At 40.9% G+C, this 26,072-nt stretch overlaps 5 protein-coding genes and 1 long non-coding RNA gene across 10 annotated transcripts in view; 3 read left to right on the forward strand and 3 right to left on the reverse strand.

Annotated features, from left to right (window-relative positions):
- The window catches only part of elmo1 (engulfment and cell motility 1 (ced-12 homolog, C. elegans)), a 99,196-nt gene extending 96,233 nt beyond the window's left edge, over positions 1-2,963 (forward strand). For 4 of the 5 annotated variants that reach the window (XM_034240955.1, XM_034240952.1, XM_034240953.1 and 1 more), the window contains 2 exons: positions 786-863; positions 1,522-2,963. In XM_034240955.1, coding sequence (XP_034096846.1) covers positions 786-863; positions 1,522-1,722 — 279 coding nt within the window. In that variant the 3' untranslated portion in view covers positions 1,723-2,963. The remainder of the gene's footprint in view (positions 1-785; positions 864-1,521) is intronic. The other variant, XM_034240954.1, reaches the window with a different exon arrangement.
- The window catches only part of si:ch211-193k19.2 (uncharacterized protein LOC100034574 homolog), a 1,126,861-nt gene that overhangs the window by 679,434 nt on the left and 421,355 nt on the right, over positions 1-26,072 (reverse strand). The window lies entirely within an intron of this gene.
- On the forward strand, positions 8,158-9,072 carry LOC117562959. Its single transcript, XR_004571640.1, has 2 exons — positions 8,158-8,242; positions 8,340-9,072. It is a non-coding gene; the product is annotated as an uncharacterized LOC117562959 (long non-coding RNA).
- pex1 (peroxisomal biogenesis factor 1) lies at positions 10,898-22,532 on the reverse strand. The gene is made up of 24 exons (XM_034240924.1): positions 22,330-22,532; positions 21,211-21,357; positions 20,982-21,065; positions 20,696-20,810; positions 19,812-20,491; positions 19,588-19,707; positions 19,318-19,438; positions 19,056-19,162; positions 18,834-18,913; positions 18,597-18,729; positions 18,288-18,384; positions 18,037-18,207; positions 17,749-17,903; positions 17,118-17,304; positions 16,794-16,960; positions 15,692-15,826; positions 15,345-15,409; positions 15,066-15,208; positions 14,221-14,324; positions 13,873-14,049; positions 13,241-13,471; positions 12,751-12,930; positions 12,056-12,186; positions 10,898-11,450 (listed from the first exon to the last, which is right to left on the reverse strand). Exons 1-24 carry the CDS (start codon positions 22,435-22,437, stop codon positions 11,366-11,368), a joined length of 3,723 nt encoding a protein of 1,240 aa, XP_034096815.1. The 5' UTR covers positions 22,438-22,532; the 3' UTR covers positions 10,898-11,365.
- Positions 22,667-24,405, forward strand: rbm48 (RNA binding motif protein 48). The gene is made up of 5 exons (XM_034241011.1): positions 22,667-22,811; positions 22,926-23,116; positions 23,199-23,344; positions 23,522-24,084; positions 24,181-24,405. The coding sequence occupies exons 1-5, from the start codon at positions 22,683-22,685 to the stop codon at positions 24,241-24,243; spliced, it is 1,092 nt and encodes a 363-aa protein (XP_034096902.1). The 5' UTR covers positions 22,667-22,682; the 3' UTR covers positions 24,244-24,405.
- Positions 24,312-25,963, reverse strand: efcab1 (EF-hand calcium binding domain 1). Its single transcript, XM_034241031.1, has 6 exons — positions 25,841-25,963; positions 25,548-25,706; positions 25,116-25,220; positions 24,857-25,008; positions 24,561-24,665; positions 24,312-24,474 (listed from the first exon to the last, which is right to left on the reverse strand). Exons 1-6 carry the CDS (start codon positions 25,914-25,916, stop codon positions 24,424-24,426), a joined length of 648 nt encoding a protein of 215 aa, XP_034096922.1. The 5' UTR covers positions 25,917-25,963; the 3' UTR covers positions 24,312-24,423.

Genomic DNA, 26,072 nt, shown 5'->3' on the forward strand with positions numbered 1-26,072 from the left:
TCTCTTAATGTGTAATTACCTTCTGCCGTCGTAAATCAGACGCTAATTTCACTCAGATTGCGAGCAAGCATTTAATTAATTGCTTCCTTGTTTACGAATGTGTCTCTCAGTTTATCTGTGTGCAGTCCTCGCACTGCATTCAATTGATTTCCTACAGTAGACCAAAGTAGACTTTGAGGAAAATCTCATCACAGCACATCATATTCCCAGCCTCCCCAGGCATTTTGCAATATCGTATATCTGAGAGCCCCAGGTGTTTCACTCTTTGAGTTTTACCGCGCTGATACCCGATGAGTTGATGTGCAGCTGATGTATCAGATTGTGAAAACACGTGAGGAGGAGAGGGACATTGCACTATATGGCATCAGGACAGCAGAAAGCTTACACATCTTCCGGCTCAGACTGAAAACTCATCTCTTTCGACTCCACTTTGAGCGATAGAATTACTAACAAAGCACTTATATACTAACAAAGGACTGGCTTATCTAAAGCCAGTTGAGTAGCACTTGAAATGTTTGGCTCTATGAAACCTGATGTACTTATATGATTCTGTTTTCTTCAAGTTTGTATCTTCTTGGTCGAATGCACTATGTAAGTCGCTTTGGATAAAAGTGTCAGCTAAATGTAATATGAATGAAATGAAATCTCATCATATTCTTCTCCTTTTCCCCCTTCTTCATTTTGTCTCCTCCACTCTGTCACTGTCTGTATCTCTCGCTCTGTCTCTGCACCATTTTCTCCTTCTCACTCCTCCCTCTGTGCCTTTCACCCTGTCTTCTCTCCAGGAGGTGTTGGAGCTGGCCTTCTCTGTCCTCTATGAGTCGGACGAGTATTTGAACTTTATTGCTCCTGACAAGCATGAGGTGAGCCATCTGCAGCAGCTGACAGTGTCTGACAGAAGGAACAAGTCTGATGGCACAGAGAGAAATGTGTACAAGTATAGTGTATAAGTGTTGAAGTCAGATATATACTGGAAATTGTCCCTATAACGTATTAAAGTGGTTCATTCAACTCACAATTTTTGAAAAACAATGTATAATGAATATTCTTAACAATTTTCCATATTTTAAAATGTTAACCATGAATGGTAGATATGGATAATATCACTTTTTATTGTTTATGCAATTTATAACAAAGTATTAGATCCTGTACACAAAGGTCTAATGCTTTAAGGATTCATCATGATAATTCAAAGCATAACCTCAAAGCTTGACTCCAGAACATTTCTCTAAATAGGTGTTTAGGCATAGAAGTTTGCATTTAGGACACGAGTGAAGAACGTGTCCCTGCTCTATTCCTCCTGAGTCCCAATGTACACAGACTGTCCTCCCATGGTGCTTAGCTTCTTTAATGCCTGCTGGTCTCTGTACCAGGAAGAGTCTGCACGCTGTCAACTAGCTCTGTTAAAAACACATCATGCCTAATTAAAGTTTGTAGATTTAGGAATGATTTAATTTTGTGTTTATGACTTGAGTTACTACCTGATTTAATGTGTTTCTTGGTCTTTCCTTGTGTCTGCAGTACTGCGTGTGGACAGACGGTCTAAACGCCCTCCTGGGAAAGGAGATGACCAGCGATTACACCAAATCGGACATGGACACCCTGCTCTCCATGGAGATGAAACTCCGCCTCTTGGATCTAGAGAACATCCAGATTCCAGAGGCCCCGCCCCCCATTCCCAAAGAACCTAGCAACTATGACTTTGTTTACGACTGTAACTAGACGAGCGACCCCGAACTCACCCAGCACCTACTGTACTGTTCTCACTGGACCAATCCCCTTTTCTTATGAACTGGAACAAAAACAAATAAACCCACAAAATATAAAAAATGAACTGTGATTCAATGAAAAAAGGATTTCTTGAGCTCTATTCCTCTTGCTTCTTGCTTGACCTTTCTAAGAGAGAAAATTGTGTACATTAAACGGCTCGCTGCCCTTGAGAGGACTCGGGTTTGATGCAGAGTTATCAAGTTGCCATGGAGAAGAGAAACCAGGAAGTATTTGTTTGGCCTGTCGTTGGTCGTCCTGCGTCTTTTCCCTCACTCTCCTCCCGTGCTGTTTTCAGACATTCCACCGTGGCGCCCGCTGTCATTTTGCTTGAAGAGTGTTGTAGACAAATGCTTAGAAAATCAGCTTCCTTGTTGTCCTTGTTTACTTCTTTCTTTTTCCTCAGGGCTTCTGTCGGGGGAGGGATGATGGTTGTGTAGTTCAGGAGCAGGGAGGGACAGGGTTTTGTGTTTTGTCGTCACCTTTCCTGCAGTATTTCCTGTCACATTATTACCTACAGTATTTGTGGCAGTTTGTCACAAGGCTGAAAGGAAGGCTAAAGTACATTTTAAGAGGAATACTTCGTGAAAATAGTCTCTTATATCTGCTCCGCCTGTTAAACATATACTGAAGACTGTTAGAATAAGTGGATCTTCAAAATCAAGGCACTGTACTACAGTTAAAAGCCTTTCTTTGAAATAATGTTGATATTACTATCCCTTTGCTGCTTATTGCATATTGTACACAACTACACAGTGGCTTTGCCAAAACAACTTTAAAAGCACCACCATTGTGAAACACATACAAACACACACTCGTCTCTCCCTCATTTGAGTCTCTCGTTGTAATGACTGCTTGCTGTACACGACATTCCTAAGCAATATTTGAGCTTCTCTTTTGTTTATCATTTGTAAGATGGTCATAATTTAGGGATTTTTTAATTGTGAAACTGCCTAGTAGTAAAAAAAAGGATGTTAGTGTTTTGATCAAGGGAAGTTGTTTTTGTGTTCAGGACTATATGGCCACAAATAGAAAATGTATGTATTTTTTTATTTAAAAACAGATCATGGTTGTTATCTCTAGTATGATTTATATATTTTCCCCTTTCTATTTAATACCTTCAGATGGTTTCTTTAGGATTTTTCAAAGCCCCTCAAAACTGCTGTTTACATTAAAGATTTAAGAACTGTAACGTTGTTTTCCTTCTGTCCCTCTCTTCATTCATTAACCACATGCATATCACGTGTTTTAAACCTACAGGTTAAAGGTTAGTCCTTGATTACGAACAGCCAATGTCACAACATTGTTTGCTGAGTTTTGCACCGCTGAGTCATTTGTGCAGATGAATTCCTGAAAAAGTCTTGCATGGACAGGCTGTCCCTTTAACAGTCGAGTGACAGATGGTGTATAGATACAGACTTCAATTATCCCAGAGGCAATTTTGTTTTCACAGAAAAGCAATTGGAACATAATTAACTAAAAAACACCTTTAGCATCTGCCCTCCTAATGGCATCTGCCCCTTCCCCATGTATTCACAATGCAGACATGTTGTGCCATTCAACATCTGGATTGTCTTTGTTTGGCCTGGTTCAAGCAGCCCACCTTTAGGTACTGTTGTAAATCATTACAAATCCAGAACCATGCAGAGTTGGATGTTAAAAAGCACTTACTACACTCCAATAGCATTTACACACAAACATACTGCACTTAAATAGTTTTTTGTCAACTGGTAACTGAGGCCCACAAACAAAAATTAATAGCATTTGAAGAAGAGGCGTTGGTGGCCTTATGTGTTCCACTGTGCTGTGCTTTCTAAAAAGACACTCACTGTTACTGTAGATGTCTTTTAATATTTTCAGGCTTCAAGCTCAAACAGCTCAAGCTTATTCTCCTCTATATTAATCTCTCGATTAAGTGGGGCAGAAAATGCTATTTGAACAAGTAACATTAGGTCTGATCCTTAAATCTGAATTGAAGGAAGAAGGATTTTAATGCCAATCTCAAATATATTCACCCAGAATGAGTGATGAGCCGCCTTTGTTTTACTGCTTAATATTGAAGCTCGGCTTGTGTCCTTGGGTTTTGGTTCTTGGTTTTCCCATTACATGCCTGGCTGTGTCACAGGATATGTATTTCCCAGCACACAGGTTGTAACGGTCCCTCACTCCTCGGGGTGTGACACCATTTCCTGCTCCACGGCTCTATCTACCACCCAGCACTGGAACCTCCACTGAGCTCCATCTTCAGGGGAAGATCGTTCCCTCACGAATGGATACCGACGCCCCTGCGCTCATTAGATATGTAAGTCAGCATCTGTCTAAAACTCTCTTGGGCAAAAAAGAAAACCCTCCACCCTTCTTTAACTCACCCTTTCTCCGGCTCACACACAGCATGCAGATATGTCAACAGTCACAGTAAAATGGCTCCTTTCCTTGGAGGGAAAGCTTTGGTTTGTTGTGGGATAAAGACAAGGAAGGAGAGTTCTGCTTAAGAGAGGTCAGACAAATGCAGAGTGGACACATTTTTGTTCATAACATTTGATTGAGATTTTCAAAACGTATTGGACCCAAAGTATCCCTTATGAACAACATGGAAATAGTATGTCCATGAAATAGTAGTAAAAGTCTGTGCTGCAAATGTGTGTAACTTCAAAACTCTCATGAACATATCATTACATATCATTGCAGAGTAACGCCAAAGACACTTCCAGTAACGTGATGATCCCAGAAATGAAAATCCAAACGGAAAAATAACCATAACGTTTATGTAAAATCCTTTGACAGTACACAGAGGTTCACTGTAGAACTGCAAGGTGTTTCTATCATATTGTGCATTCACTGTAAACCTTGGATTTATCAGGATATTGATCGAGATGTGTCTGCAAGAATCTTCTGGCTATTCAAATCCAAATTATTAGGTAAACAGTGTGTGTATGTGCATACTCTGAGCTGCTGGAGAAAACACTAGCAAAGCCTCAGTTCAGGACAAAGTAGCTATTTTTATGTACTTTTCATATCTAACTTCCGTGTGTGTGTGTGTGTGTGTGTGTGTGTGTGTGTGTGTGTGTGTGTGTGTGTGTGTGTGTGTGTGTGTGTGTGTGTGTGTGTGTGTGTGTGTGTGTGTGTGTGTATCAATCAATGTTTATTTATATAGCCCAATATCACAAATGTTACTTTTGTCTCAGTGGACTTTGTACAAAATATCAGTATGACAATACAACACCCTCTGTCCTTAGACCCTCACATCGTACAAGGAAAAACTTCCGAAGAAAACCCACAGTTTAAAGGGAAAAATGGGAGAAACCTCAGGGAGAGCAACAGAGGAGGGATCCCTCTCCCAGGACGGACAGATGTGCAATAGATGCCGTGTGTAAATTGAAAAGATAATACATTTGCAACATAGGTAGTCCAAATGTTTGGAAATGCATGTGTGTATAATAGGAAGATGAATCCACGAGGATATCCATCCAGGACCTATGATCCAGGACCACAGCCACGACTCAAGATCCAGGGCTCGCGATCCAGGACAGAGGAGCGCAGGATCATCCATGACTCCGGATCCCGGCGTATATAGACACCAAAAAGAAAGACATTTGGGGAAGCTGGGTTAATCGGAACATGAGAGTACACAGGTATAGACAGAGAGAAGGAAGAAGTAAGATGTCCCCCGACAAATTAAGCCTATATCATCAAAACTAGGGGCTGAATCTAATCAGCCCTAACTATAAGCTTTATCAAAAAGGAAGGTCTTAAGCGCACTCTTAAAAACGGATAGGGTGTCTGCCGCCCGAACACAAACTGGAAGCTGATTCCACAAATGTGGAGCTTGATAAGAAAAGGCTCTGGCTCCCATTGTACTTTTAGAGACTCTAGGAACAAACCAACAACCCTGCATTCTTGGAACGCAATGCCCTAGTTGTGTGTGTGTGTGTGTGTGTGTGTGTGTGTGTGTGTGTGTGTGTGTGTGTGTGTGTGTGTGTGTGTGTGTGTGTGTGTGTGTGTGTGTGTGTGTGTGTGTGTGTGTGTGTGTGTGTGTGTGTGTGTGTGTGTGTGTGTGTGTGTGTGTGTGTGTGTGTGTGTGTGTGTGTGTGTGTGTGTGTGTGTGTGTGTGTGTGTGTGTGTGTGTGTGTGTGTGTGTGTGTGTGTGTGTGTGTGTACTCACCTGTGAAAGACAGGAGAGAGAAGGCCCTCGGTTGGCCTCATTACAAGTTCTCTGAGACTTCACGCAGTGTGTGTGTGTGACAGCAGCCTGAGGGCAGTAGCCAGCAGGAAGCAGCTCCTTTCTTCACCAGGACGCACTGATCAAATCAGATTAAGGCCTGTACTCATAATGTGGGCACGCATTCTTCCAAAGCAGGCACTCAGTCAAGTTGGCAAGGTGTCCAGACTCATTAACCTTCTGCCCTCATTAGTTTTGTGTACACTCGATATTGTTACTTGGGTCAATAAGGCCAAACAGACAAACAAGAGACAATAGTTCTTATTAAACTAACTGAGGGCTGTGGATTATCCAGGCCATTGCTTCATTTTCTATTGCTGTAAGTGTGAGCTTCATATAAAATGTAACTCACCTCCATATTGAGTTATGTGTCTGCAGTGCTGGTTGTTGCGGTTTTCTTTCATCTATTTTTACACTATTGTGCATCAGGTCAGGAAGCTTGCAAACATTTAAAGATGTTATGCTGCCTCATCAAAAGCAACTATAAAGGTGGAAAGTATTAAGGGTGAAACCAATACAAGCAAAGAAACTATACTTGCTATTTCCCGTCTTTTATTATCGACTGCCACAGTTCAGCCGTTCCCTAAGGGTGTTATTGACAAAACGTCCTCTCACTGGAGTAAATCACAAACGTAATGGTGCCAAAATAGCAGCTAAAGGGGCAGAGAGAAAACAAATGTGTGAGCTATTCTAAGTTTTTCTGCTCACCGTTTGTATTGACTTGTTTTCTCCGCTTGTTCCCTGTGAGTCTCTCATTACTGGAGACATTTGTCCAATGCGGGCCCATCAGAGACCACAGAGGAGCTCTGCTACACCGATGGTATTCATTCATGGAGGGACTGATCCATATCCATTGTACATTATTATTCACCTGACACACTCTTCAGTCAGTGTGGAGCAGACCGAGCGATGCTGGGCGTGTCACTTTAAAAGCTAGAGACACTGGGTGCTGAACTGAGCAGAGAATCATTGATTTATGTTGTTATTTCATATGTCTGTGTCGTTTTGTCTGGCTTCTTCTCACTGGGTTGAGATGTCTTGGGTCAAAGATGTCTCAACAACAATCAAATATGTTTGAGGACAGTTCAGGAACTGGTTGCTGTGATCCCAGGACACTGACTATCAAACAAGATTGTATTGATGTTACACCCATATACATTACACATTACCTATCAAAAATTGTAGAGTACATTTGTTTGTGAATATATGAAGGCACAATGAGTAGGGTTTGTAGGTTGTGTTTTGTAAACATTAAAAGTTATCTCTCCTCAGTTTAAAAGGGGTAACAATGCTCATCAGCAGGAGAAATCCAACTCAAGGTTGAATTTGCAACGTGAAATTGTCCACTTGAATATCAAATTCGGTATCTCAATTATGTTACCTGAGGAAAACCCTAGGCTAGTTGATCATCTAGTTTCAGCGCTGTACTGTACTAATGCAAGTTAATTGATATGTCCTGAGCGAGCAGATGAGCAGTGGCTCCTCCAGCTGCAGCACCTGAGGCTCTGTGCCAGGATCAGCAGGGCGAGAAGATTGCTTCAACCCAGACAAAGATCATCCCAGCAGAGTCGGAAAATGTGATTCAGATAAACAGATACAACTCTAAAATTGATTTCCATGTCCTCCCCAACAGTTGCTTAATCTCATCAATCTCAGTAATGCATCTGAAAGTCTAATCTACGCTGGTGGTTGTGTGCTGATTGATTGAAGAGACTGCGTCAGTCAGTCAGCGTTTACAAGAGTTATACATGCACACCGGGACTAATGCCTTTCTAATGGGCGGAGAGTGGGGTACTTTGCCAAGATGCATTCACCCTGCATGAATGAAACACTGCTGTAAATTAGAGGAAAGCAAGTACATGTGTTTCACCATTTGCCAAACAGACACAACCTCTTTCTTATTCTTGACTTTGGAAACAGTGTTTGAAAGGAAAATACTCATCTCAAGATCTCTTATTATATCACTGGCTATTTGCAGAGACATTTTAGGACTTCTCTTTTATGCTTAAAAGCTGCAGTTCAATGATTATTCTTTGAAATCAAAATAGATATCAAAAACTATGCATATAGGGAAATACTTCCTCCAAAACTTGTCCTTGAATATTAAAATAAAAATGGTGTCTGTCTTTCCAAAATGTACTTTGTTTGCACCTTCTGTCTTTTTCCTGCAGGAAACTCATGTCAAGAAGAATCAAAACCTAACAGAGCTAAAACGGTCCCAAAGTCACCTGTCATCTGTCACTCAACAACAAAAAGGTAGACATTTAGTCAAGCCTCACCGCTGAATTGTCTTTTTTGAATGTCCTCTTTATATCAATAATCTACCTTCATCTCTCTTCTGTCTCTACTTCAGACACATTTGCACATGGAAACCTTTTGTTCTATTTTTGGTGGAAAGCAGTCTCAGCAATTGAACACGTCATACGCACATCTTTTCTTCTCCTGCATAGCTCAGGATCTAATTCTGGTGAAGGCCAACAGCTCTTGATGACGGGTACTTTCTTGTAAACTGGAGCCATTGAATCACATGGGATGGCTTCAAGACGAAGAGGAGGCGGAGGTAATGAAGAGGAGACAACAAATGAGAGGAACTTTGCCTCGGGTGTATTTGGACCGTGAGATTTGTTCCTCTAATTGCTCCTGAGTTTCCAGAGTCACCATATGTTCAGCGGTGTCAGGCTTTGGTAAAGAACACGTGGGGAGAATGAAAGATGGATGGTGTTGAACTGAAGACCACAGGGGACGTCTGTTTGACACACCAATACATCTTTTAGTTTTTCCCACCGCCAGGCACACCCGAGGCTGCATCAAATAAAAAACATGCCTGATAGGTAGAGGGACTGTCCTCCAACCGAGTGACCTGATGGGACTCTCTGACCCTGCTGTCTGACGTCTGAGGGGAGGGGGCACAGTTTCCCCTAAAGCAGGGGTGTCCAAACTACGGCCCGGGTGCTAAATGCGGCCCGCGGGACATTTTGAATTGGCCCTCATCAAATTCAAAAAGTATAATGGAATAGGCCGACGGCCCACAAATGAAACTTAAGCTTTTCTTGTATTGTACTTATTAAACATCCTCCTGAGACCCACCCATTCATTTATTTCCTCTATGGAGGACATTTGGTTTTGGTCCATAACTATGGGGTTATACATGCCACAGCATTAAGTCCAATTGTACTTCACAGAGGACATCCTGGGCTTTTCAGACATGTGACATATGTGGGGGTGTGGCTTTGAAAAAGATAATTTCATTGTATTTCAAAATGGCGTCCATCAACACAAGCACTATTTATAGAAAGAGAAATGGTAAGTTTGTAATTTTGTAATTACCAGTGTTGTGAGTTCAATATTTTTAATTAACTATAGTAAGGGAACATCTTAGGAGTTAGTGTAGTGAGTTTTCAGAGCAGTGTAATACTTATTTGACCTAAAACTTTGTTTTTATGAATGTCCTCTGAGGAGGACATGGGGATTTGCTAACTTTTTATTTCCCCCATTTTACACAACACAAATGGAGTCCACTATGAGCCAAAACTAACACTTAGGTTTCTGTAGGGTTCATGGCAGACGGATGCAGTTGGAAAACATACATCAAGTGTCAGATGTATCTCTGCATTTCAAAAAAGGATGGAGTACTACAAATGAGGGCTCAGTATTTGTTGCATTGAGTTGTTGTGCTCCTAATGTTGTTAATGTACTTGTATGTTAATGTTGTGTGTATACTATGCTTCGCATAACTAACACCTAATGTCCTCTACAGAGGACACACAATAAAACAAAAATAAAAAAATATATTTTTAGTTTTTGTTAGACATTATGTTAATACCACCCTAAAGACTTGTGTGATCTAAACAAATCTTTCTGGGTCTCAGGAGGATATTACACAGTAGTATTCATGTGTTCAGCCCAATTTACAATACATTCAGTCAATTACATTTGAAAATATGTTCTAACAAATCTAAGTCGATGAAAAAAAGCCCAATAACTTATACATAACAAACTTCAAATATATTCTTCCTATTTCCTCTTATGATAATCAACCTGGGGCTCCTGTTGTAAGGGATGAGCTGCTAACAAATTAAATGAAACTCTATGGAGGGCTGGGATGTAGGCTGTTTATTTTTCTTAAAGCAGATTCAAGTATCAAGCATCATTTACCTACTTTTGATGGATTTTGCAAACTAACTTAACTTATGAGGCAATATACCTCACCACTAGTGAGCGGCCCGGCCCTTCGAATATTTTTCTGTATGTGCCCCTTGGTGAAGAAAGTTTGGACACCCCTGCCCTAAAGTAATCAATAAGGAATCACATAACAAATGTCATTTTAGACTGTTCAAATCCAACTCAAGCTTTTCTTCCTGTCAGCAGACCCACCGCAGATACCCACGACACAGAAATGCTTCCTATCAAAGTCTCAGATGCCACTTTTATTTATTTTTCCTTTGTTTGTGTATTTTGAAAGACTTTCCTGGAGTGACAGTTTTGCCCTCGTCTCATCACAGGTGTGTGAGGTGAAAGTGACAGATCGATGAAGGAGAAGAGAGGAATGTTTCCAATTGGGCCGTTGTTTTTTCATGCGGCATTGTGTGGGATTGACACAAGACTCAGCGAGCCAAACGCAGCCCTGTGCATCTATATTTACCTCTGCAGAGCTGCCAGTTCCAGTGTGGAGGATGACAGCAGGCAAAGTGCTTCAATAGGGAAATATTGTTAAGATGGCTTCGCTGCAACAGCCAGGGAACAGTCTGAAGACTACTGTTGCACTCTGTTTTCAGACAGTTTTCTGACTTACTATGACTTTTTTATGATATTTTTTACAACATACTATACTATGACTTTATGATATTTTAATGACATAATGCCATGAAGTGTTTTCTGATATTTTTGACAACTAAAAAAAGATTTGGGACATTTTGTTTGACACTTTTTATGATATTTTTAACTATGACTTTTTTGTGATATTTCTAACCACATACTATATACTATGACTCCTTGATAAATATTGGTTTACGACAACTACAACCTGAGCAGCGGACTGAGTGAAAACACCTGTGTGGGTGTGCAGAAAGAAGAAATACATCCAGTGCTTTTAAGCAAAAAATTATGAATTATGAATGAATTTTATAACAATTCATTTTTTAATACTAAAAATTAAATAATTTATCATCTGGATTTATACATATGTACAGTCAATTACATTGTAAGTAGATACATATCTCTAAAATCAAGTCAGTAGGACATTACAAACATTTAAGACGTCTTCATCCATCTGGAACGGTTAAACACTGATTGTTAGAATGTTTAAATATAAATTACATCACATTTTTCATTAACTAACACAAAAATAACGAATTAGGTTGATTGAGTTAGCATGTTTGATCAAGCTAAAGTCACACGTTGTCCAGGTTTGAATGTGACTGATTGTGCAGACTGTCCTTCTCCTACACCCCCAAAGGCTTCATACCTATAGAGAAGAAGAAGAAATTAATTAAAACTGTGTATTTATGAAAGGTTTACTATGTTTAAAACAGGTACTATAAAATACCAGAGACCGGATTTGATAGACTGATCCAACACTAGAAAGGATTTACAATATCTGTCTTGTTTTTTGTTCCACAAGATATGTATGGTTTACTTGACACGCGAGTCAGCAGCTTTATATAGTTAGTCATGCCATTTCTCTGCTCAGCTATAATTCTAGTGAACTCACAAAATGCAAAACAAAGTAATTTGACATGATAAAAATGCTGAATATCATTAGAGAGACTATAATAATGATTCATATTACTCTATTGCTGACATTTGGAAACACCAATTTTTCAAAAGCTTTTCATTTCCTCCTGTAGTGGAGACTATAAATTGCTCATTACATGCTTGATAAATTCAACAGGCAATTAAACCATTAAAAGCTAACTTTCTTTTCAGAATAAACGGACAGCTGTGATACGATTTCCTTACTTCCTGCTGTGCAAACAGTTTGTGTTGCCTGAGTATCATATATCAATATTAGCGTAATTTATATTGCTGTGAGTGTTGCAGTGCAGTTCTATTTGGTGTCTTCTTACTCACAGTTTAGTGTATCTGTTCCAGTCGGCCGTGCTGAGCGACGCCGCGGTCGCAGTCAGGGCGGAGGTCAGATGGAGCCGACAGAGCAGCAGGCCGGGCCGGCTGGAGGCTGACGGCCCCCGAACACTGTCCTCCTGCATAGAGAACAAGACGTATCATTCACTCAGGGGTTTTAATAAGGAATCTGGAAAAAGTCGTTTGTACAATGGCAATGAGTTAATCAGTAAAGCATAAACTAGTTTTAATAAATAACCATTAAAATATAATGTAATTGAGTCTGCATTATTAAAAAGATAATGATGGATGAAAAAAGGTCATAGAAATGTCAGGATGCAATAGAAATTCAGACTAGAGTATACCATTACAACAAATCATAAAAAAGTAATAGTTTATATTATGCCAAAATACATCTTTAGAGAATGGTTTAAACAAAGATTTTAATAAAAAAAGTATTTAAAAAGTCTTGCAAGAGTAACCCATTAAAATTAGACAATTTTTTACAAAATGTCAGTGTAGTACAGTGTCATGAAAATGTTAACAGAAAAGTAATAGTATACTTACTATGCCAAAAAGGTTATTAAAGTCAGTTGAGACTTTAATGCTTTTATTGTCACTAAATCGATTTATTTACATAAGACCCAAAACGTCCAAAAAACAACAGCATTTAGATATTTTTGTTTTCTATTGTGGTCACTTACGTTGGCGCTCCTGAAGTTGTTCTTGATGTTCTGAACGTCTTGCTGCAGGCGCTCTAACTGCTCGGGGCCGAGCTCTTCGTACCCGCTCTGCAGGGAGGACATGAAGGCGGGGGGGAGGGGGCCGCCCTGGTCCCGACACGATGCCCGGGTTGAGTTTGGTGCAGAGACGCACTGGGAGTTCTGTGGAGGGAGGCAGGAGAGAAAAAAAGCTTGTTGAATATTAGTACAAGATCATAAATATAAAATGACAAGTGGTGGTTCTCGGTGGAGATATATGTAGTTTAAAACTGCTGAATAAAAAGATAATCAACATATTTCCCAAAAACTATTCCTTTAAACTAGTTTGCCAAAGGACATGGCATCTTAGCTTGGTCTGCTAAATGGGTCCCATTATAAAACCCACATTAAATAATGTGTATATTTGTGTAATCATATTGTATGCGTATGTTTTGATTGTTGTTGAGCAATGATTAAAAAAGAAAGGTCTCACCAGTCCTAAAATGGGTGAATTCCCGACATCTGACTCGTAGGAGCTTCCAAAGTAAATTCTCCAAACATTTCCACGATGTTCTTCAGCTCGAAGCTCACTGGGCTCCAGCAGGACCATGGACTGGTCCAGGCCCGGGTCCCCCTCCCCCACCGAGTCATCCGAGCCGCTGCTGTTGTTCGGGAACATCATGGAGGACAGACTCATGTCGCTGTCGGAGCCACAGGTCAGATCCTGATCCCCCAGAAGGGAGGGACAACGTTTAGATACAAAAGTGTGCAAGTACAGTAAAGTACCTTCACTGTGTTATTGTTATTAAGGATCACTTAGATGTCAGCTCATTCTGCCTCTGCTAGCACTTGGGTTTTAACACATCCAATCATATCGTTGTCAACATGAATTGGGATTTGAATTGTGTTTTGAACTGATGTTTTAATAACAAGGAGAGTAGCTCATACAAAACTCATTTAACGAGCCATAAGGGACAAAGAACCTGAGCTTGGCTGCTTTCGACGTTAACCGTAAATAGTAAAAAGAAAAATGGACTGGCCAGAAGTTCCCTGCCTTCCTGCTCTGTAAGCCCAAAGACAACCCCAAGAGGAGCTCCTCAGTGACTTGTGTTGAGGTAGACCTACATGCGGTGTGCTGGAGCCCATGCTGCTGTGGACGGCCTCCAGCTGGGCGTTATAGAGCAGGGCCTTCAGGTCGGCCCCGGTGAACTGCTCCGTGGCTGTGGCCAGCTGATCCAGGTCCACGTCAGCAGCCAGAGCCACACCGGAGCTCAGAGCCCTCAGGATCTCCACACGATCCTCCTGGAAATACAACCGTTGATTTACTACCATGAACGTAATCACTGAACATTGGTTGTGTTTGATTTAAAGAATTCTGCAGACAAATATATCTTAATAAGAGTATAAAGTATGGTGTCATCGAAAGGTCTTTTCATATGATGATTAGGAGTGGTGGATTTTAAAGCAACAGACCAGGTCAGGAGGCGGGCAGTAGAGGGACTTGTCGAGTCGTCCAGGTCTCAGCAGAGCCGGGTCGATCAGGTCTGGACGGCTGGTGGCTGCAAGCACGTAAACACCTGCAAGTAAAAACATGAAGAGTTCTTATTTATTGTGGAAAACACTTTTACACTTCCTTCCCTTTATTTTATTTCTGTCGTTTTAAAAAATTTTTCCATGCAAGGACTTGTACACAATGTTAGACAACACTAAGCTTTCACATAGAACAATAGTGTACAAAAAATCATGTCATCAAAACAGAACAAAACAGACAAAGAGGCAATATAAGTCAATCAAATAGCCTATTTTTAATGTTACTAAGACCCAGTGTCCATCACCTCCATGGTCTTATTTAATAAAAGCTGAGGCTGCTTGTTCCTCTGACATTAAATGCATTAAATTAATAATCTATACTAAAGCAAATTGGTTTATATAGTCTCCAATTCATCCTAATAATGGCATATTATTTTCTTGTCAAGTGTAGAAAGTCAGGACAGACTCTATTCTCATAGATAAATATGAAGCTGGAGACGGTTAGCTTAGCGTAGCACAAAGACTGGAAACAGGATAGCCTGGCTCTGTCTGGAGGCAACACAATCTGCCTATCAGCTACTTAAAAGCTCAATAATTACTTGTGGACCGGGATGATTGGTATTGATCTTCCCCTCTTACTCTCAACAAGACGGCAAATAAGCAAAAATCTCAAGCCTGCATTACTGATTAGTAAAAGATGACAATAGAATATGCTGGCAAACCTTAGCTCTACACCAGAGCTCATGCAACACTATGCAGTATACTGTCATGGTGTTTCTATGACCTACCCTGCAGCCCCTCCACCCCGTCCAGCTGGGTGAGGAGCTGGTTCACCACCCGGTCCGTTACTCCTGTGCTGTCGTGGCCCCTCCTGGGGGCCAGAGAGTCAAACTCATCGAAGAACAGAATGCACGGCTTGGCAGCTTGAGCCCTGGATCAAACAGAGGGATCTCCGTTAATTACTGTTACTGGAGATTACAATTACCATTCATATTTAATGCTATTCATTCAAACTGGCAACTATAAAAGGTCTGCTGCAGGAATAGAGAGACGGTGTGTTGACTAACCTCTGGAAGATATTGCGGACTCCCTGCTCACTCGCTCCAATGTACTTACTCAGAAGCTCAGGGCCCTGGAGAGAGAGAATTATTCTGCATCACTGAAGATATAGCTTGCTCTGGTTAAGAGAGACCGTCAGGATGGATGTGAGATTTTATGGATGTGAGATTCTGAAGTGTTTTCTTTTTTGTTATCATATATATTTTGGGTTCAATAGCAGTCTGCTTTTGTTTCACTTGCTTTGCTGATAGGTGTGTTCTTTGGTGGATTGATGCCATGTAAATAACAAAAACCAATATACATAATTATATTTTATTTTAATCATTTCTACTTTCAGAGCCAAATCCCAGCTTACCTTGATGCTGATGAAGTTCATGCCACTGTCTTTGGCCACGGCCCTGGCCAGCAGCGTCTTCCCTGTACCAGGAGCTCCATACAGTAATATTCCTGAGCGATGGCGGATGGGGAGATTGGAGAACAGGACTGGATACTGCAAGACACCAAAGAACCACAATCAAATATCAAGAATTACACCTGATGATTTCATTGATGTTCATCTGTTCAAAGAAATATGCTTACACCCAGCATATTTTCATTTAAAGAAAGATAATGGAAACTTAGACACTGGATGATGGCTATTTTTACTTGAAGTTAAATCCCTACTGTATTATTAATCTCATTTCATTTTAATCAGCAGGAAGCTTAATTTGGTCAATGTAGTGCTGCGAATAACACTACACAAAACTGTCTATATAAAACGTTGAGGTATCTACTGTATGAAGTGCACTCAAAAGACAGTAAGTCTACAGTGGGTACATATTACTATTCCTGCCCCTGCCCTGAAGGACCTGCTCTTGGGTCGGCTTGGGGGGGAAATAGAGAGATTGAAGACTATGAAAGTTGCAAGAAACAATTCAATGATAAAAAGCTGATCAAATCAAACGGCCAGTCACCAGAAAAACCTAGTGTGTTTTCTAATAACTGTACTATTGTGGGAAAACAAAAATCAAATCATAAAATCTTTGTTTTCTTGGAACTCAAAAACTTTTCTCCTTTATCACCGCTTTCTATCATACATCTTATAAACAAGGTTTACACATTTATTGGTCTGGATGAAACGGCATCATACATTATTATGAAGGGAAATGGAATAAGATTTGGAAGTGATTAAATTCTTCGTGATTTGACTTTAATTAAAATAATATCTGTTTAAACAAAATCAATTGGTCTGCATTTATCATCTTAACTGCTATTACTCCCACTTGTGTCGTGACTTTTAATATCTTATCTTGATCAATGGCAATTATGGTGCTGAAATGACAATTGTTGGTAAATGCATTGTCATCAAATCCACTATTATTATTTATTTATTTTACTTCTGTTCCTCCTGTGGTGGTGGTGGTGCATCCATCTGACTGAAAACCCTCCTGGTTATGATACGTCACACGGACACTCACCTTAGCCGGGAGCATTATGGTGTCCATCAGCTGCTGTCGCACCTCCCTCAGCCCCCCCACCCTCTCCAGTCCCACTCCACTCGGGGTGTGGAGGTCTGCCCCCCACAGCGAGGGAGGAGTGAACCCCTTCAGAGCCTGCACAAAGTCCCTCCACAACAAACACACACCTGAGAGATACAGAGCACAAACAAATAGTGTCAAGGTGGAACGATAAACTAGCATTAGCATGATTACAGATATGAGGAGGCAAACTTAAAGAACACATGGAAATCATCCTTACATCAATAACATGGGAAACATTTTGAATTCTATAATATGTGGTACCCTGGTCACTGTGTCCTCTTTGCACAGTGTTGGCATGGACAGCCCGCTGCAACAGTAGCTCAAGGTCTTGGGGTGTGTATCCCTCCGTCTCCTTGGCAACAGCTGCCAGGTCTAGAGTCTGTAAGGTCTCCTCAGACAAGCAGCTTTTTCCGAGTATCAGATGGCGCAGGATTTCCGCCCTTTGAGCCTACGAAACATTAGCAAACAGGTTGATGTTGGTTTTTACCTTCAGCAATGTTTGAATTCCTGTGTGTGTGTTTCAGGCAGCAGCTGTTAAGCAAATATGTCAAAGCTTGAATACATTAAGTGAACTTTACTGAATTTACTCTGAATTGCATTTCATTTACACCCTTATTCTCCTTTGTAATGTGTCTGTGATTATTATATCTTACCTGTTTATACGTTTTGTTTTTATGGCATTTGCTTGTTGTTGTGAGCTTTTTAGCTTATAGCGTATGACATGAACTCTCTCCACTTCTAGATGTGTTAATAATACATATTTTAAATTCTTGCCGTTTAGGGTCTGGACCCCTATTCAAAAGCTTTGGATAGCTTATTATGGTGTCAGATTTCACATATCTGAATTATGCGATTAAATGATTATAGTAGTATTTTTAAACTGTGTGTTGACCTGGTCCGGTGGCTGGATGTGTGCGAAGCCCTGGATGAAGTGGGACCCCTGCACCTCGGTGATGGAGGGGTGGAGGGAATGCTCACTCTGGCTGGTGATGATCAGACACACCAGGCTGGAGTGAAGCAGCACCTCGTCCACCACATCCTGCAGACCTGCAGACACACACAGACAACAGGAGGAGACAGCATCAAGGCCTGTGGTGAGCATCAATCCTTCCTGTGAACTAGAGCCGTCATGATTTTAGATGACAAATGACAAAAGCTAAATATATATTTGTTGGTTTACTCTGTGCTATGTGCTGTTGCAGCAGCGCCTCAGGACCGTGCTCATGCTCTGGTGATGTTGGCGCCCCAGTCACGTGGTCCAGGTCGTCAAGAAGAACGACTGAAGGCTGCCTCCACTCCGCCTGCTCAAAAATATCCTGCAGCATCTGTCTTACTGTTTCTGACCTTTTGCCTGAAAAGGAAATAAAGGAAATATCCATTAAACTATATTACTTGTATTTAATACAAATACCTGTATGGAGTTTGTTTTACCTTGTAGTTTCTTGCAGTCCACCAGCTCCACATGTGCATCCAGTTCTTCTCTAGCTCTTCTACAGAGGGCTCGGGAAAGAGTGCTTTTTCCACTTCCCTGTGAGGTTACATTTGAACACAATGTACGTCGGACAGTATACATACAAATATTATAAAAGATCAAAGAAAAATGACTACTGTGCTGTATGTCTGACAAGTTTTAGCTGCAGAATTAGCACTCTTCATCAGTTCTTCAAAATCATTGTAGGTATTTAAATGTACTCCTAGTATCTTAGCTGTAAGCAGTATTATGGTTATGTAAAGAGATACCTTAGCACCAGTGATGAGAAGAGCTCCTCCATGGAGACCCTGCCCAGTGCTACCAAGCTCTCTTGAGAGGGGACTACCCAGAAGGCTGTGGGAGATGAAGTCAAATCCAGTCGTACTGAGCTCATGGATCCCACTGGGGTTAGATGAAGAGAGAGAAGTGAGAGATGGAGAGAGAAATTGATGCTTCAAAAGATCCTTGTTTTAATCCCACACACTCACAAATATATACAGACTTACCCAAGACTACTGAGGCAGGGAAGCTCTGGATTGGGTGATTCGGCTACAGATTTCACAGCTGGCCATGTCACTCTGTCTACCTGTAGGTGACACATCATTTGACCATTTTGAAACGATAGAAGCATCAAATCATAGAACAAATTCAAAGAACAAACTGCCTACAGCAATCTGTTTTAATGATAGCATATTCATGTGTAATTTACATGATCCATGTGCTTGTACCTGAATGTGTTCCTTCTTGACAACAGGGGTTGCGAGTAAGAACAGCTGGTCTGGAGGGTCACTGCCTGGTTCTGGTTTCAGTACAGTTAAAGCAAACTCTAACTTAGCTATAAAAAAGGAAAAGAAGATGGGAGATCAATTATGTTTGATTGCAGTTTAAAGTGCTACCATTTCATGTGATTTCTGGTATCTTTAGTATTTCTATCAAGTGCCATCTGTGTATTTGTACAATAACTTAAAAGAAGGAGTGCATTCGAATTACCATCGGTTCCATGTAGGAGGATGGTGCCAGACCGAGCAGTCAGACAGGCTAAAGGCTCATGACTCTGAGTGTGCAGCCAACCAAGGAAAGCTGTCTTGATCTCCTCATCGTCTTCCTCAGGCTGAGAAGTACATTTCAAAGGTCACATGGACATAGCGAAAGAGAGAGGTTTAATCTAACGCCTAGTTGACAATGTACTAATGTGAGGAGTTATAAATGAATGATACATGAAAACCACACTGTGACCATATTGGCTCTTCAAGCACTCACCAGGGGTATTAAAGGCTGTAAGCGAATAGAGGAGGCCACTTTGATAGCTGATTTCACCGGTTTAATTCTCACTGTTGAATGTGGGATGATATTCAACCTGACGGCAAGGGGCTGAGGGATCTGACAATCACAATTATTGTTAGAGACATGACAGCATATAAAGAAGAAGATGACTGAGTAAAAGTAACACAGTTAACCCTAAATTAGATGAACAGCGTACTCACCCATACTCTTCCACTATGGATCTCTCCCTGACTGTGACTGTTTTCCTTGCTTGTTTGCTTCTCAGTATCATGGCAGACCACCCTGACCACTATGGCTTCTTCTTCATTCAATTCCTTTCCTTCTGTCACTTTAGTAACTCCTGTGTTCTTCTTTTTCTCCATGGCCTGCTTGGCTCTGTCCCTTGATTCTTTAGGGGAGAGAACTTTTGAGAGCAGGCCATAAGTCACTGACGACTGACCTCCAGTTGGCACAGCATTTGACCCGTGGCTCCGAGGAAATAAATGAACAACGGCTGTTGCAACCTGGCTTATAGTGCAAAGAGAGTCTGGCGGTACACCACACACTCTGCAGATGGAGTCGGGAAAGAGGGCAGGCACATCAGGTACAGGTGGCAGCTCCTTAACTGGGTCGTAAGTTCCCTTAATCATGAAGCGTAGCAGGCTCTTCAGGTCAGCTATGCCGCCCCACTGGTGGCTTTGAGGGACAGGGGAGGTAGTTTCTAATGATGGTCCAGAAGGGGAGGAATGATCCATATTTTGCTGTCCGGGAAAATGCTGCTTGTCGTCCTGTCTCATTGGAGAGCCATTGAGGTTGCCAATCTCAGCGTGGATTTTAGGAGAGACAATTAGTTCTGTGAACTGCTCCAAGCGACCATACGGCACAGATGGCGAAAGCGATGCTGCAAAGAGTTAAGAACAGAACATACTGTGTTTATGAATACTGTCCTCACAGAACATTCACATTTGCCTTCACAAATATGGTTTTCAATCAAAGCACTTCTCTGGTTTTTTTCTCGCCATGAAATGCTCAGATTGGCAGAAGACAAAGCCGATTCAAATACTATTTTCTACCAACAAAGGATAATTATCAGATTAACTCTGACCTATTTGGATGTAGATGGCTGTGTGGCTGTCCACCCACACAGGAAACACGGCATCTCGGAAAACAACTCTGATCTGATCCAACAGATGCTGCTCCAGCGCTGCACTGTGGAGCTCCTGGGGGTGTCAATCACAGAAAACAGAGAATAAAACAGTTTGATGTGAATTTGGGTCACAAGTACATCCCTTGTGTATTCGTTGGTAGTGGGAAGATTGTCAGAAGATACATTTGCATTGTATTTTTCACCAAGAATTGGGTAACTCATGTTATTAATTAAACTCACTCACCAAGATCTCCCAGTCATCAAATGACAGAGGCTCCACAAACACTTGATGCACAGATGAAACCTGGCGACATGGTCTCAGGAAGCCCTGAGAGAAACCACACAACAGTCGGTCAATACAAACACATACTCAGCCATACATCAACTGACACTTCCTTTAAACTGTCAAAAGGCTGCCAGCATGCGTCATGTCAATCATAGAATATTCTGTGTGAAACAGAGCACAGCTGTACCTGCTCTCCATCCTTCAGGCCAAGTTTTTCTCCCAGTTGTCGACATAGCTCCACTTTATGGCTGTTCAGGCTGGAGGAGGATCTGTTTTGAGTCCAGCTGAGAAATACTGGGGATCCATGGCCCCAGGACAGCTCCAAAGCCTGGTTCTGAACACAAACGCAGAGAGTTGATAGGACATGTTTGATTGCATGGAACACTACATGGGAATAATGGCAATGCACATCATTTCTGCAGCATAATCGTCATTATTTTCCTTTTTTGATTATTTAAGACATTTTACAGCCTCGAGGATGGAGCTTTCTCAAGTTGTATTCCTAACTGAAGAAGAGGTGGGTCAAACCAATTATTCTCAACACCAACTTCACCTTGAATCACACAGAAAAATCTGAAATATGTTATTTTTCATGTGGATTTATAATGTTGCAAATTGGCCACAGTGAAACAGGATGTAGACAAATGCACTGGCACTCTCCGGTTTCATTTAAAATATTAAGTTTTGTCCCCACCAAGTGAGACTTAAAGGGAACTACTACTAAAATGGTAAAACCAACATGGAATAGTGACGAATACTTTATATATAAAGACAATGTTTCATGTATGTTTACTGATGTTTGTTATGAGTCGATATTGGATGCATTGTCATTAAACCTAATGAGAAACCACATGGAGTCTCATCGCTTCTGCTGACAGTCAACTCTTTCTTCTTCGTTCCTTATGTTGAAGTCAGGATACATTACATTACATGTTACTTGTTAGACGCTTTTATCCAAAGCGAATTACATATAGGTAACTGTATAGCCAACCCTAGGTAAGTCTCTCAGGAATTGTTTTTGCAGAGGATGCCATGTTTTACAATAAACCCTTGTGCTAGTGAGCAAGTTGACATGATGGGGCTGGCCTTGAGTCATTTGGTAATGTAAACATTTGGAGGCAACTTTGACAGCAACACAAATCATGTACAATGATCAGGAAGAAAACCAACATACTTCAACAAACGCATGAAACCCTATTTTTAAAAACTGACATATATTTCTTGCTTTAAAAGTCACAAATCTAAACTTCCATAATGATTATTATAGTTGACACTGACAGTGGGATAGCTGGCTAAGCTAACTTACCTCGTTCAAGGAAAGATGAGATATTAACTTCGAAGAGATATGAAGAAAGCAGTTTTTTGTGTTGCTAAATACAACAGTTACGGGTTGAATGCCCTGACTAGTAAACATTATTTTCACATCGCCTGACTAACGTTAGCTCTGCAAATCCACGACAGTTTACTTTGCTAGCGTTAAATGTGCAACAAACTCACAGCCGATCGATGTGCTCTGTGTGTTCCGAAGCTAGACCAAAGCAGCTGAAATCAATCTGAATCACGTTTCAAAATAAGATATTACACATGGAAACGCAATCGATGCAAAAGCAATGAACTCTTATTTTGAAGGGCACCAACCGGAAAGTTATCTCTAGAAACATGGCGGCGCCTCGCAATAACAATTCAAGTTGTTGGGGGGTCCCAGATGTCTATAAACACCATGAACAGAAGAAAATATGCATTTCTCGACCTAAATATAGAGATGGGAGGAGAGACAGAGCTGTTAAGGTAAGAATATGCTAAATATAAGTAAGAAAAGTGGGTCAGAGCTACGTATAATATCAGTGTGTGGCCGATACATTATAGAGCATGTGTAATCCTATTTGTTGTATGCATCATCAGGTATACACCATCAATTTAGAGTCCAATTACCTGATGATCCAAGGGGTCCCAGCCATAGGAGTGATGACAGAGCTGATCCAGCTGTGTGCTCTGTACGGGGCTGTGGAGGAGTACAGGCCCCTGGACGAGTACCCTGCTGAGGAGTTCACAGAGGTCTACCTGGTCAAGTTCCAGAAACTCACCAGCGCCAGGTACAGGGTGTAACACACAACATTGTTCATAATGCTGGATCAGTTGAAAAGACTTGCTAAATAAATTAACTTTGGGTTTCAGAGCAGCAAAACGACGCATGGATGAGAAGAGTTTTTACGGTGGTCTGCTGCATGTGTGCTACGTCCCAGAGTATGAGACTGTGGAAGACACCAGGCTAAAGTTGCAGGACAGGAGGAGATATATAATCAGGGCTGTTCGGAATAAAGGTACACTTTTCATAAAATACAGACTTATTCTTTTAGAGTAAAAACAATATGTATGTACTATATTGTATATTCATCTACCATCTACTGAATGAAATAAGCCAGATTTTTCATATGATAGAGGTTTCATTTGATCTTTGTGGTTGTAAAGACTGATTCTATGTTTTGTTTTTTTAAAAGCAAGAGAAAAAGAACAGAAGGAGGCCGTAAACGAGAAACCCACTTCATCAGAAAAGGCCACCACATCAGAGACAGTCATTGCCAGATATGAGAAAACCGTTGTTCCTGATAATACAGGGAATTCTTCAAACATCTGCCATTATTCAGGCTTTCCTCTACTGCCATTTCCTCCCCAGGAATATCATTACTACAGGCATGGAAATCCACATTGGACTATACCAACAGAAGACAAAATGGGGACATTACATAATGCCATCATTGACACAAAACGCCTGGAACCTCAGAGTTCAAGCTCCTACCAAGCATCTTTAGACAAAGACAGAGGCACTGAACAAAGACTGACCTTAAATCAGGCTCCTGCAGCAGTCCGATTTGTCCCCAGGACCACACACTTGGAGAACAGGAAACGCAGAATGGAAGAAGCGGCAGATCACTCACTGACTGATGTTACTATAAACAATGAGCCACTTATTGGGCCAAAGCTACCAGAACCTCCTAAACTGGACATGGAGGATGTGTCACTAAACACAACTGCAAACCTGATCAGGAACACATTAAAAAAGGTAACCGATCATAGCATCGTTTAATAAAAAATGAAGACTTCACTGCAGATTTAATGCCTTTTATTTGAGTAATTTTGTTGTTGTGATCTTTCTCAGGTGGAATCAGTTCCTGACCTCAAACCAGTGGAGAAAAAGGTGAAACCACGTCGTCGGATTTGATTTAGAGAGCTGCCTTGATGCTGAAATGTATGCAGAAATGACTGCCTTGGAAAATCACCATTCAAACATTTTCTCTTGGCAGCTTGTTTTTATTTTCACATGTTGTACCACACTGAAAAATCTATTTACGTTTTTATTAAAGACTAGATATCTGAAAATGCACATGAATGCAATTTCTCTTCATTGTTCAAGTTGTTCCTGAAACACATGATGCTCAAATGACTCAATACTCTGAAAACAGAAAAAGAAATGGATTAGATATCTGTCGTAAAAAGTAATAAGTTATTATAGTTTTTCCGTCTTTGATTTAAACGTACCGTAGTGTCAGGGAGGCAGGTTCCAAAAGCCTCAAGTAATAGATTCTCCTCTCTTACTGACTTTTCAAAGTCAGTAAACGATAGTCTACCATCGTGGTCATAGTCCTACAAATATAAACAACAATGTGCTTTTCTGAAGTTGTGTCCATGAATCAGTGAGGTATGTACACAACGGAAAAATGTTTTTGCTTATTTCCCGCTGAAACACTAAAATCTGATGTTCAGGGGTTTGAGGAGGTGGTGCAGAGAACATTATGAAGAAGTAAATAAAAAGTCAAACGGCATAATCGCCTCACCATTTTCTTAAGTGTGATCTCCACCAGATCTTTGATTCCTTCGTCAGGGTCCTCCTCTGTGGGCTGTCTAATGAGGCTGTTCTTCAGCATGTGGAACATCTCCTCTCTGGAGACATAGTTGTCGCCGTTCAAGTCATACACATGAAAGCAGTCTGAGCCGTGCAAAGAGGGAAAGAGTTATTACCTGGATAATAGTTTGTAGAATATGTTTTATATATTTGTTCACATGTAAAGGCTAAAAGTAAGATTGAGAGCTTACATTTGATTTGTTCCTCCAAGGTCCCTCGAAGGAATACAGACAGTCCCTCAACCCATTCTTTCATACTAACAAAGCTGTCGTTGTCTTTGTCAAATGTCCTGAAAACTGGGGAACCGAAAAACAATTTCAGCAATTAAGATAAGATGTACTTTATTGATCCCAAATTAGGAAATGTTTTAATTGCAGCAGCAAAAAAACAAGGCATTGCACATAAGTAGAAATGAAAGAGTATAAATTAAGAATACTATAAATGAAACATCTCAAAATATAATTAAAACAGTATTAAAAAGTAGAAAATATACAGTAGACTGTGAAGATGAAAAATCTATAAACTCTGACAATATAACACTATTGTAGGTGCTTGTGTATTGCTGCTGGTTATCCTAATATAAAATATCTGTCATTAAAATGCATCTGAAGTAGAGAGATCACCCCCATCCATGATCATGTCGTCGGTCATCCCGAAGATGTTGTGCAGGATGCTCCTGAACGTCCCTCTGTCCAGGCCGGGCACTGCTCTTCCAGAGACGGTCTGCTCCCCCAGCAGCACGTTGAACTCCCGGATGAGGAACTCCACTTCTGTTTTATTGACTGGGATCATAATTGCTCAATTAACTTACATTTAGTTATAGCTTCATCGTAGCTGGTAGGCTACGTCAAGTAAAAACCGCAAAACTTGTAGAATAGCGGAAGATTCACAAATTAAGTTTGAAGCGCATACTCACAGTGCTCCGCGTGCTTTGATATCGTTTCAGCCAGAGTTTGTATCACCTTTCTGTTCATAGCAGACATTTCGGACATATTTTGAGTGTGGACACCGGACAGTAACAACACTACTGCTCCAACAGCGGCGGTGTTTACTTTCTGTCGCCATGGCAACAGCGGAAAAAGGCTTTATTTACGACACTGCCCGAATATTGAAGATAAACTACTGCATCGAAAAATAAATTGCATTTT

The sequence above is a fragment of the Gymnodraco acuticeps genome, unplaced genomic scaffold (genome assembly GCF_902827175.1).
Source record: "Gymnodraco acuticeps unplaced genomic scaffold, fGymAcu1.1, whole genome shotgun sequence".
In the NCBI taxonomy this organism is placed as follows: Eukaryota; Metazoa; Chordata; class Actinopteri; order Perciformes; family Bathydraconidae; genus Gymnodraco; species Gymnodraco acuticeps.